The sequence below is a fragment of the Pongo pygmaeus genome, chromosome 1 (assembly GCF_028885625.2).
Source record: "Pongo pygmaeus isolate AG05252 chromosome 1, NHGRI_mPonPyg2-v2.0_pri, whole genome shotgun sequence".
Taxonomy (NCBI): Eukaryota; Metazoa; Chordata; class Mammalia; order Primates; family Hominidae; genus Pongo; species Pongo pygmaeus.
The window spans coordinates 121,124,278-121,136,949 of NC_072373.2; the positions used below are offsets into that span (position 1 = coordinate 121,124,278).

Sequence of the window (12,672 nt, forward strand, 5' to 3'; positions counted from 1 at the left end):
TTGATGACGTTCTTCAGTCAGTGGATCGACCAGTTTTTAAGCAAGTCTATCTCACATCTCCTTGTTTTGTAACATTGGAAAAATCTCTAGTTGAGGAAGGTTTTCTATTACTTTAACAAAGAACATCCTGGCATTGCAACCAACTAGATTTAGGGTGTTCGGTAGATATGGAAGTTAAAACTAGTGTACAGGGGCCAGGCATGGTGGTTAATGCCTGTAATCTCAGCACTTTGGGAGGCCAAAGCAGGAGGATCACTTGAGGCCAGGAGTTCGAGACCAGCCTGGGTAACATAGCAAGACCCCATCTCTACAAAAATAAAAAACAAAATTTAAAAAGTTACGGGAAAAAAAAGACTAGTGTACAATCTCTCAGTTCAGGTGACTGGATTGATGGAGGTACCATTCACAGAGACTGGAAATACAAAAGGACTATGTGAATTTCTGGTAATGTTGTTACTAATTCCTTCTGGTCAGCAAAAAGGTGAGCACATTCACTAGTAATTCCACATAGCTAGTAAAAGTAAAAACGAGCAGTACTGATCATGTATACACAGAGTGCTAAGACAGCATAAAGGACAGGTCCTCTTACAGTGGGGGGAGGTGGGCCTGGCAACACTTCCCAGGTGAGATCCTTTGAATTATCACATGCTATGGCTTAATGCAAACTAGAGATCATCCTCTAGCAGGGAGGCTGAATCTGAAGAATAATATCCCATAATCAGCATTTAGAAAGAATATGCCTATAATTTACTGCTGGATCCAACTGTTCAATCTCCAAGTTGCATACAAAAAGAGCCAAGCTTGAACAGATATTAGAAGAGTAAACAATTTAATTTTTAAGCCTATAAGTAGCAATAAGCAACATTACATGTTCCAAAACAGTTAAAAAACATCTGCTTACCTTTGCATAAGCTTTTCCACCTTTTAATTCCTGCCAAAGACAGAAAATACTATAAGGATATCATATAATGAAAGATTTAAAATTAAATGCATGTCAAATAATTCTGAAGCAGACATATATATGCTGGCAAATATCATAGACAGTAAAATTCTGACGATCTTAAATCCAACTATTTAGACTCCCACAAGCCCCCCAAATGACCAGAATTTTTATTTAGCATTTAACTTTAATCTAAATGAGACAAATGGTGAGAATATAAGCTAATATTTTATCTATTTGCTGAAGAAGAAATGGTCAAAAAGTGTTGTGGACTCACTGCAAAAACTTGAATCACCAAAGAAAGGTTAAATTATTTACTCAGTTAAGCATACTAATATAATATAGAAAGATTTCAACAGGAGTTGAAACCACACCCCAGGGACAACCAGTTTTTATGAATCATTGAAGAGATACTCTGTGCATGTAAAAGTGTACATTTAGTATAGTACAAACCCTCTTACCTAACGTGAAAAGGCTGGCCAAAGTGGAAAATAATAAAAAATAATAGATGGTGTCTTTTTTAACTTAAAATATGTCACTGTACATAAATTTGCCAAATCTTTAGATTTGTTTTCATACAGCTGTGAGAATTAAGTGTAAAACACTCAGAACAATACCTAGCACATGGTATGTGTTTGTATATATGTCTTTGTCATTATTATTAGGGCCAAAACTCCCCACTCCCTACCTACTTTTAAAAATGCCATCTGCTGGATGGTGTTGTCTCCTATCTTTCTTGCTAAATCAGATACATAATGCATTATCTATCATTTCCATCTTTCAAGCAGTGAATACAAATATGTTAAGGAACAATCTATGACCATCTTTCAGGCAGTGAATACAAATATGTTAACGAACAATCTATGATAAACTCTATTATCATTCATGAATATCTGCTGTTCCTCCCCTTCCCTGCTTCAGTGATTTCAGGTGTAGCCATCCCACCACATCTACCCCATTATGAATGATCACATTTTCATTAGGTCACTGTCATATTCCTTAATAGTGCCCTTCCGTAAGAAAACAAAATTTTCTCCAGATGATCCTTGTTTCTGCTAGCTAATTATTTTCTTTGCTCCCCTCTATAGCCAAACTCATCAAAAGATTTATCTATATTTGCTATATCCTACTCTCTCTTCAACCCACTCCAATTGGGGTTTCATCCTTATTTTTCCTCTGCAATAGTTCTTTTTCATTTTTTATTTATTTTATTTCTTAGAGACAGGGTCTCTCTCTATCAACCAGGCTGGAGTGCAGTGGGATGACCATAGCTCACCGAAACCTCAAACTCCTGGGCTCAGGAGATCCTCCCACCTCAGCCTTCTGAGTAGCTAAGACTACAGGTGCATGCCACCACATCCAGCTAATTTTTTTTTCTTTTTTTTTTTTTGGAGAGATGGGGTCTTGCCATGTTGCCTAGTTTTGTCTCAAACTTCCATCCTTAAGCAGTCCTCATTCCTCGGCCTCCCAAATTCCTGGGATTCTAGGTGTGAACCACTGTACTTGGCCCTTTATAATAGCTCTTCAGATTACCAATGATCTTCATTTTGTTAAAGCCAAAGGCTCCTGATCTTCATCTTATTCAACATCTCAGTAGTAGGTGACAGGCTTGGCCACTCCACCTCCTTTGTTGCATCATTTTCTTCACTAAACTTCCACAGTACCACAATTACCTGGTTTTATTCCTACTTCACTGGCAACTCCTCACTCTCGTTTGCTGGACCTATTCATTCAACCTCTGCAGAAAGAATGCTAGTCATATCCCAATCATCCATTTCCCCCCCTCCATAGTAACAGAATCCTTTATTTTTAGTTGGATATCTGGCTGCACAATAATGACCATTTATATGTTGTAACTCTATTCAAAACATAAGCACTTCTCCCTTCAACTATCACAAACCACCTAAGTGGTCTCTGTGATTCATCTAACACAGCAGCAAAAGTGATCTTACAGAAAATGATGTCTCTCCTTATTAAAATCCTCCAATACTTCCAATTATAATTAGATCTAAACTTCATAAGGCCCGGCCTGATCTACTGCATCCAATCCCACTACCAAGAACTTTGCCTCTCTGTTTCCCATGCCACAGCCAGGCTGGTCTTGTCATTTAAACATGCCAGACTTGCTGTTTACACTGCATAGGGTTCACAGTACTTCTGAATCTGTGGTTTGATATCTTTGATCGGTTTTAGAAGATTCTCAGACACACTCACTTGTCTCTCCTCCTAGGGCTTATACAGTTAGACCTTTCTACTGTCTCCTACATGTCTTACCTTCTGTCTTGTGTATTCCACCCTTGTTCTCTCTGTGATTTAGCCTGAATATTTTCTTCTGTCTTATTTTCCAATTTACCAATCCTCTCTTCAGTTATGGTAAACCTGCTGTTAAATCCATCTGTTGAAGTTTTATTCATTTACTTAGCTTTAAATTTTAGTTAATGTACTTTTCAGTTTTAGAATTTAATTTGCTGCTTTTTTTAAAAAACAACTTTAGTTCTCTGATGAAATTCTCCATCTTGTTCACTAATTATAGTTATTGTAAAAGTTTGTCTTTGATCTTTCCAAAATCTGTATCTTCCATGGGTCTCTTTTTATCATATACTTTTCCTTTTGATTTTTGGTCATGTAGTCATGTCTCTCCATATGCTTGATAACTGTGTATGAAAACTTGAAGAAATAATTTGAGGTTCAGAGTGATGTGATATAGGAGAAGGCATACATTTGCTTTTGGCAAGTAGTAAGGAAGAGGCAGATCACCTTCATCCAAGAAGGGATTGAGCTGATTGGAGGCTGGGTTTCAGTCTTTGTAAGGCTGATCTGTATGTATTACACTCTTCCTACTAGGTTGAAACTCTCAGAGAGTGAGTCCCAACCGAAAGCCTGAGGTGTTTATCAAGGCCCCTCCTCTTTGGTGGTCCCCAGATTCCAGTTTTTGTTCCTTTAGACCCGTAAGACTGCTGCAATCTCAACTCAGTGTCTTTGCTGCTCAGCCATTCTTTTGTGCTCAGTTTCTTCACCACTACTTGCAAATCAGCAAATGCTTTGAGGGTAAAAGCAACGCCAAATGTCAGGCTTATCTCTATGCTTCCCTTCTCTATGGATTCTAAGCCTTTCAAGTCCTTACTACCTCAGTAGCTTCCGATGCCTTCAAGCAGCTCTTTTGGATATTATGTCTAGCTTTTCTAATAGTTTTCAGAGGGAGCAGTGGTCTGCAACAAGCTAGTCCATTAATTTCAGAAGTATTAAAATAATCTCCATGTTTATTATACTTTAGGGCCTGTTATAGGTTGAATTATGTCCCCTGTCTCCCTCAACCAAAAAAAGACATGAAGTCCTTACCTCAGAATGTTACCTTATTTGGAAGTAAGGTCTTCTTTTTTTTTTTTTTTTTTCTTTTTGAGACAGGGTATGGCTCTGTCATCCAGGCTGGAGTACAGTGGCATGATCGTGGCTCACTGCAGCCTTCTGGGCTCAGGTGATCCTCCCACCTCTGCCTCACAAGTAGCAGGGACTACAAGTGCGTGCCACCACACCTGGCTAATTTTTGTATTTTTTGTGGAGATGGGGTTTCTCCATGTGACCCAGGCTGGTCTTAAAATCCTGGGCTCAAGAAATCTGCCTGCCTCAGCCTCCCAAACTTCTAGGATTACAGGCGTGAGCCACCACGCCTGGCCAGAAATAGGGTCTTCATATAGGTACTCAAGTTAAAATGAGGTCCTAATCCGATATGACTGGTATTCTTATAAAAACAGGAAATTTTGACAGAGAAACAGACATGCACAGAGGGAAAATGATGTGAAGACACAAAGGGAGAAAACAATCACGTGAATGGAATAATGTATCCACAAGTCAAAGAATGCCTGAGGCTGCTGGACATTAGGCGAGAGGTGTTAGAGTTTCTCCCACAGCACCTCCAGAGGGAGCATGGCCCTGCTGACACCTTGACTTTGAATTTCTGTCGTCCATAACTGAGACAATAAGTTTCTGTTGTTTAAAGCCACCCAGAGTGTGCTATTTAGTTATAGCAGTCCTAGGAAACTAATACAGGGGCTTTTTTGCTTTCAGGTCCTACTCCTTTAAAATGGCCTTTCCCTAGACCTTTACATGGTTGCCTCTTCTTCAAATGTTACCTTTCAGAGAAGTCTTCACTGACTCCTGCCTCAGTTCTCTAAAATAATCTCCTTTGCCTAAGCTATTCTCCATTACTGAATTGTTTCCTACACATAAAACTTAATCACGACCTCAAATAATCTTATTTGGCTACAAGTTTACGGTCTCTGTCTTTCCTATCACACCTCCCCCAACTCCATCCAGAAAGTAAAGTCCTCGGGGGCAGGAACTCATTCCAGTTCACCACTGTCCTCCCAGTGCCTGGAATAGTACCGCTGGCTGGTCACTGATTGCTTCCCTGTGTCCTAGGCAACAGAGCGCACTATCAAACTTTTTTATTTTTGTCAACTTTATAGGTAAAAAATGGTATCTTATTTGTAGTTTTGTGTCAGATTGAGCATATTTTTATGTTTAAAAGCTATTTATAGTTTTTTTGTGAAGTGTTCATTCTGCCCTTTGCCTATTTTTCTAAAGGGTTGTTGATTTTTAAAATTAATTTATTTGAAGGTGCTCTTTCTATACTAAAGAAAGTAGTCCTTTGTCACAATTTGTGACTATTTCCCCTAATTTAAGACTTTGTTTATGTTATATTTTGCAATGCATAAAATGTTTATATAGTTGAGTTTACTAATTTTTCTTTTATGGCTTCTTTTATATAATACTTAAAATATTATTTAGTATATTATATTAAATATTTTATATAATACTTAAAATACCATGGCAATGGTATTCTGATACAGAAGGATGCAGAACTGGTGTGGAAAAGACCAAGGCCAGAGACTCTTGCTTTCATTCTAAATCTTTCTTCTCTATTTAATTTTTGACCATTATATGTATTATTTTGGTAAGTAAAACATATGCACACACACACACACAACACACACACAAAGTTGAACCATGTGAAATTACCATTTTTTTTTTTTAGATTATTGGTAATTTGCTTCAACCTAATACTGGGAAAGAAAATATACAGGAAAGAAAACAGACTTGGAATCGGAAAACTCTGTTTGAGTCCCTACTTTGCCATTTATAAACTATGTAAATTTGGGCAAGTAACTTCTCTGAGCCCTGGTTTTCCTGATAATGGAGAAAATAACACCTAATTTCAGGGTTATTAGATATATTACACATAAAGTTCCCAGAACAATGCCTAATAAAAACTAGGAATTTAACAAATAGTGGATATAGATATATATAGTCCCCAAACTAATACAAATAAGATTAATACTTATATGTGTAGTGACAGTGAGATGAAGGTTCTTTAATAATAATTTTAATGTATAACCTGGGATTCTTCATCATATTTGCCATGGTATTTGAATTACTGCAGCAAGTGTGAAGTGAAATGCATATACAGTTCTAATGAAACAGATAAAGCAGAGTTAAACAAAGCCAGCCAGTGACTATGGAACTAATTACGGTTTCTGAAAGGGAAGAAGTAATAGGCTATTTTTATACCTTCCTCACAGATACTCTGTAGATACAAGGATCTAGGATGCCTGTGGCAGCACTTGCACTCATTTTGCACATAAATGAGAACTTCTTTCTCCAGTGAACACAGTTTGCTTGTACCACCTCCCTGAAGGAAAGGAAAAAAGAGCAATTAATTAACTATTATTGATGACATGTTAAAAAGCACATTCATACTTTCACTCAAGTCTAACATGCAGAAGTAATGTGTTAAAAGCCAGTATTTGTAAACAGTGTAACAGGAAGGAAGCAAATTCCTAAAAATGTGATCTGAAAATCTTTGGAAGGTTTCAATTATCCACAGGAAACTGGAAAAAAACTGAATTTACTTATCAATTCAATCAAAATATACATTAGGCTACACCATTCATTCATTCAACACATAATGTACATTTACTTTATATGTTGTGCATGTGATAACATGTTTAAAACATAAAGACGAGGACAGAGTTCCTGACCTTGTAGGGATTATATTCATAGTTAATGCAAGAGGCATAAATAAGAACAAATGCTTATTCTAGGAATAAGCAAATTCTTATTTTAAGATGAACTACTGTCATAGTTTTACTCCAGCCATAACAGCAAGAACAGCTACCATTTATTGAGAGCTTACCATATGCTATGAAATCTCCCAACAGCCTTGTGAAGTAGCTGGCATTTTCTTCACTTTATTTATTTATTTATTTTGAGATAGAGTCTTGCTCTGTCACCCAGGCTGGAGTGCAGTGGCATGATCTCCGCTCACTGCAACCTTCGCCTCCTGGATTCAAGTGATTCTCCTGCCTCACTCAGCCTCCTGAGTAGCTGGGATTACAGGCGCCTGCCACCACGCCAGGCTAATTTTTTTGTGTTTTTAAGAGACAGGGTTTGGCTATGTTGTCTAGGCTGGTCTCAAACTCCTGACCTCAAGTAATCCACCTGCCTTGGCCTCCCAAAGTGCTGAGATTATAGGCGTGAGCCTCGTCACTTTAAAGATAAGGAAAATGAAGCGTGATGAGAGAAGTGAACTCAAGGTCATTTAAGTAGGAGGTGATAGAGAAGAACTAGCATTCAAACTAGGCCTGTTTAACTCTAAAGCCCACTTGTCCACAAAGGAGAATCTGTATTTTTCCACAACTTTGCTCTTTCAAGCTCCCAGGACTTTGTACATACTGTTCTCTCTGCTATCGTTTGTAGGTATTGGGGAGGGGGGTGCTCAGCCTTAGAAAAGGATAACCATTCCTCTAACATAGGAAGGAAACAAAGATAATGGATGAAATAAAGAGAAAACTAGAGAAAGCAAAAGAGAATGGCAAGAGAGCCCGGGTTGAATAGTTTTGATTTTCTTAGGGGAGTAATAAGTTATGTCTATGGAGTGATAGGACTGGTAGGTGAGTTGAAAATTTAGATAAAGGCTTAGAGACAGGAAAACCGCTGTGGTGAATGTGACAGGCAGTCAAACTTATAGCTGCCTCAGGGAATAAAATAGATTTTTATTATGATCTATCAGTTATTTGTTGTTGTTGTTTTTGAGACAGGGTCTCATTCTGTCACCCAGGCTGGAGTACAGTGGTGCAGTCACAACTCACTGCAGCCTTGACCTCTCAGGCCAAAGAGATCTTCCCACCTCAGCCTCCCAAGTAGCTGGGACCATAGGCATACACTACCACACTTGACTAATTTTGTAGTTTTGGTAAAGATGGGTCTCTCTATGTTATCCAGGCTGGTCTCAAACTCCTGGGCTCAAGTGATACTCCTGTCTCAGTCTCCCAAAGTGCCAGGATTACAATACTCTTGTCTCAATCTCCCAGAGTGCTAGGATTACAGGTGTAAGCCACCTGGCCTGGTTTTTCTGATTTCTCCATCAATACACAGAATCCAAGAACAGGAATTACAAAAAAAAGCAAACACAATTTAAAAATCAAGTATGTATTTGTGTGTCATATGTGCACTTGTGTTTACTTTTATATTCTAAACAGACACACAAATGGGAGAGGAGGGCATGCATTTTACCATCAGTTCTACTATGATAACTTTGGCCATTTTTTTTTCCTTAGGAACGCTTAAGAGATTTAATGAATCATGATATGAAGAATGTATGTGTGGGTTCACAGTGGAGTCTCCCTTGAAATCCAGGCAGGGTGTAATTTATTGGTACGGTCACAATGCAGGCAAGATGAGTGTTATTTGACAAAGGATGGACCTGGAGGTACTTGTCAGGCAGCTGGAGGACCCCCTGGTAAGGAGGGCAGTTGCTAACCTGTACACTAAAAAATAAATACATTTACAAAACTGTGAATAGTAATAAAAATAAGCAAGAAAAAAAAAATCCAGATTTTTTTTTTTTTTTTTTTTTTGGATACAGGGTCTTGCTCTGTCGCCCAGGCTGGAGTACAGTGGTGCGATCTTGGCTCACTGCAACCTCCGCCTCCTGGGCTCAAGCAATTCCCATGCCTCAGCCTCCTGAATAGTAGCTGCGATTACAGGTGTGCACCAGCACGCCTGGCTAATTTTTGTATTTTTGTAGAGATGGGGTTTCACCATGTTGGCCAGGCTGGTCTCAAACTCCTGGCCTCAAGCGATCTGGCCACTTCGATCTCCCAAATTGTTGAGATTACACACGTGAGCCACTGTGTCCGGCCTAGAATTTTTTATTTTTGCTTCTCTCCCAACATCTCTTGGCCTCAAGACTTGCTGGAGGCATCAGCTGTGGTGTCTGGAGCTCCCAACAAGGAGATGTAGATAGAAACACTGAGGTCCTGGACCCTTCAGGGTCCACTGAGCATCAAGGCACTTGGTTGTTGCTGTCACTGAGACCACTGATACATGATCAGAGATCAAGAAATAACATTTACAATAAAACTCTTTTACTTTTCTTACAAAATTATATACAAATTTATAGTTAAACATGGCAGGTTGAGTGCATGTATTAGCCTCTGCTCCCTCCTCAAACCTACTAAATAAAAACAAGCAAAGGCATTATCTCACAGGGACAAAGAGAACTAGAGACAAAAATAAGTGGCCAGGGACAGACAGACAAGTGATAACTAATTTAGCATACTGAGGAAATTTGAACCTCATGCTGGCAATAGTAAAAGCCAAGAGTAGGAAACTTAAACAGGTTTTGAAGTCGAATGAAGGAGGGACACAGCAGAGGATTGATCAAAAACTGTTTTAGAAATAAGTCAGACTGCAGACCTCTCCTTCCCTGACTCCTGCAGATGACTGAGATGTAGTCTCCTGATAAGATGAAACAGAAGGATCTCTGGACAGCCTGAAGTGAGGGCAGGTATCAGAAAGAGCACGAACAGCACAAAAGAATGCTGGCTGGGGTAATGAAAGATGACTTAATGCTGAGACTTCCAACTTTCTTCCCCTAACCTGGCTTCTCACAATGCCAGAATCAGACACCTGTTCTTCAAGATGTGGGAAGACTATTCTCTGGGGAATCCAACCAGCCTCAAAGAAAAGATTTCATGAGACGGATGTTGAGGGTTCCCAATGACACAGCTAGCCAAATCAGCCTACAATAAAAATCTGAGATGACAAGCACCCACCACATACACAAAGCTCCTAATTAACTTTTAGTGCTTCACAGTTAAATATGTGCAGATAAGTGAGGAAAGTCTCTTAATATGACCAGCCTGGGCAACAACAGGAGACCCTGTTTCAACAAAAAATTTAAAACTTATGGTGGCGTGCACCTGTAGTCCCAGCTACTTGAAAGGTTGAGGCAGGAGGATCACTTGAGCCCAAGAGTTCAACACTATAGTGAGCCATGAGTGTGCCACTGCACTCCAGTCTGGGTGACAGAGCAAGACACAATCTTAAAAAAAAAAAAAAAAAAAAAAAAAAGAGAAAAATAGCAACTTGAACAAAACAGAGCTTGTGCTTGAAGAAGAAAAAAATTCTGAGTGATATAAAAAAGAAACTGCATCTACCATACAGGAATAGGATGCTATATTTAAAAAAAAGCATACAGGGAATTAAAGTGCTCATGGAAATCCAAACTACTGGGCTTCACATTTTGTCATTCCAGATTCACTCTACCCTTCTCTGTGGTCCAGGAGGCCAGTCTTATGAACTACATCAACCAAGCTCCCTTGCCCTCTACCTCCGATTGTGCTAAAGTGACAAACACTGCAAGGATAGAGGGCAGGAGGAGAGGGAAGCTGATGCATTTATTCTCCTGGCTCCTTCCCTGTTGGGCCATGTGAGAAACAGGTCGGTTGTTGGGGACTGTGCTTTTCCATAATATGCCTTGTAGCACTTAGACTCTAAATTATTTGTATTTATGACTTTGTTAAAATAAAAACAAATTCAAAAACACGGTCAAGTACTGAATAATCTAAAAATGGGAACAGAAGTATATAACTGTATAAGCCTTTTTTTCCTAACTGCTAAAAAAAAAACTCACTAAGAATTTTCTTTAGTGTCTAATATATGAAAATTGGATGGTATCTTAAAAAGCAAAGTCCTAATCCCTCCCTCCCTCCCTTACTTCCTGTTCTCTATCTCTATTTTACACTGTAATTCCAATTACCTGCTCGTATTTATAATGCTGTGCTGAAGTTTCTTAAGAAACTTCCTTCCTTCCTTCCTTTCCTCCCTCCCTCCCTCTCCCTCTGTAAAAGCTACTACATTTTCCTTCCTTCCTTCCCTCCCTCCCTCCCTTCCTCCTTCCTTCTCTTTATTCCTTCCCTCCCTCTCTCCATCCCTCCCTCCCTTCCTTCCTTTCTTTTGAGATGGGGTCTTGCTCTGTTGCCCAGGCTGAAGTACAGTGGCATGACTGTCACTTTTCATTTGTTTGTGAAATAAGTGGAATTCCTTGACAGTACTAATTATATAAATACTTTAAATGCCCTTATAATGTAGTAGCTTTTACATGCCTAATCATATATGTTATTATTTGCACAAATGGAGGGCAGCTTTGGCCTGAGTAATAAAAACCAAAGAAATCAAGTGAACTCTATATGTGAATTTTTTTTTAAGAAACAAACCAGACAAGCAGGAAAGAAGTATTTGCAGAAATATTAATCTAGTTTAGCTAGAGAGTGGAGGAAGCCAACATTAAGTTTGATGGGCTTGGGGAAAAAAACAAGAGATTAAGAAACTTCAGCACAGCATTATAAATACGGGCAGGTAACTGGAATTACAGTGTAAAATAGAGATAGAGAACTGGTTTTCATACAGGACATGTCTTTTAATCTTAAGGGAAAAAATACACTTCCTGCAATTCCATGTCCTCATCTACTTACTATCACTCTGCTTTCAGGTCCAAGCTCCCTGAAGATGATGATACTAAGGATAACGATGACAGCACTTACTGAGTGTTTATTATTACAGGCATTGTTGTAAATATACATATTAAAAATTACACATATTAACTACTAAATCCTCAAAGCAATTATATGCGGAGGGTACTACTAACTCCATTTTATAGATAAAGGAACTAAGATACACAGAAATTATGTGACTTGTCAAAGGTCACTCAGCAGGAACGGTTGGAACTGAAATTTGAAGAACTGTCTCTACAGTATAGACATTTTCCATCTCCTCACCTTCCAGTTACTTTTCAGTCCCTCTTAATCAGGCTTCTACGCCCCACGATTCCATTGAAACTGCTCACCAGTTGGTGATTTTTTTAGTATCATACTTGACCTTTCTTATACATTCTTACAATATTCTTGTCCTTGCTATTTATGTGACTATTTCTTTGCAGTTTCTTGTTCCTCTGTCTCCTTAAAATGTTGATGTCCACCAAGCTTCTATCCTTGGCTTTCTCATTTTTTTACTCTGATGGACTTAACTATTATGCATGTACTGAGAACTTAAAAATCTAAGTCTTCAGGCTGGGCGTGGTGGCTCATGCCTGTAATCCCAGCACTTTGGGAGACCAAGTCAGGCATATTGCTTGAGCTCAGGAGTTCGAGACCAGCCTGGGCAACATGGCGAAACCTCATCTCTACAAAAAAATATAAAAATTAGTCGAGCGTGGTGGCGTGCGCCTGTAGTCCCAACTTCTTGGGCAGCTGAGGTGGGAGGATTGCTTGAGCCCAGGAGGTTGAGGCTGTAGTGAGCCGAAATTGCGCCACTGCACTCTAGCCTGGGCAACAGAGCGAGGCTTTATCTCGAAAAACAAAAAAATAAACAAAACAAAACAAACAAACAAA

At 39.0% G+C, this 12,672-nt stretch overlaps 1 protein-coding gene across 2 annotated transcripts in view; it reads right to left on the minus strand.

The window, feature by feature from the left end:
* EEIG2 (EEIG family member 2) overlaps positions 1–12,672 on the minus strand; it is an 82,407-nt gene that overhangs the window by 39,428 nt on the left and 30,307 nt on the right. For both annotated transcript variants that reach the window (XM_054445778.2, XM_054445078.2), the window contains exons 2-3: positions 6,509–6,629; positions 902–931 (exon numbers count right to left, since the gene is read on the minus strand). In XM_054445778.2, the coding sequence (XP_054301753.1) occupies positions 902–931; positions 6,509–6,629 (151 nt within the window). The remainder of the gene's footprint in view (positions 1–901; positions 932–6,508; positions 6,630–12,672) is intronic.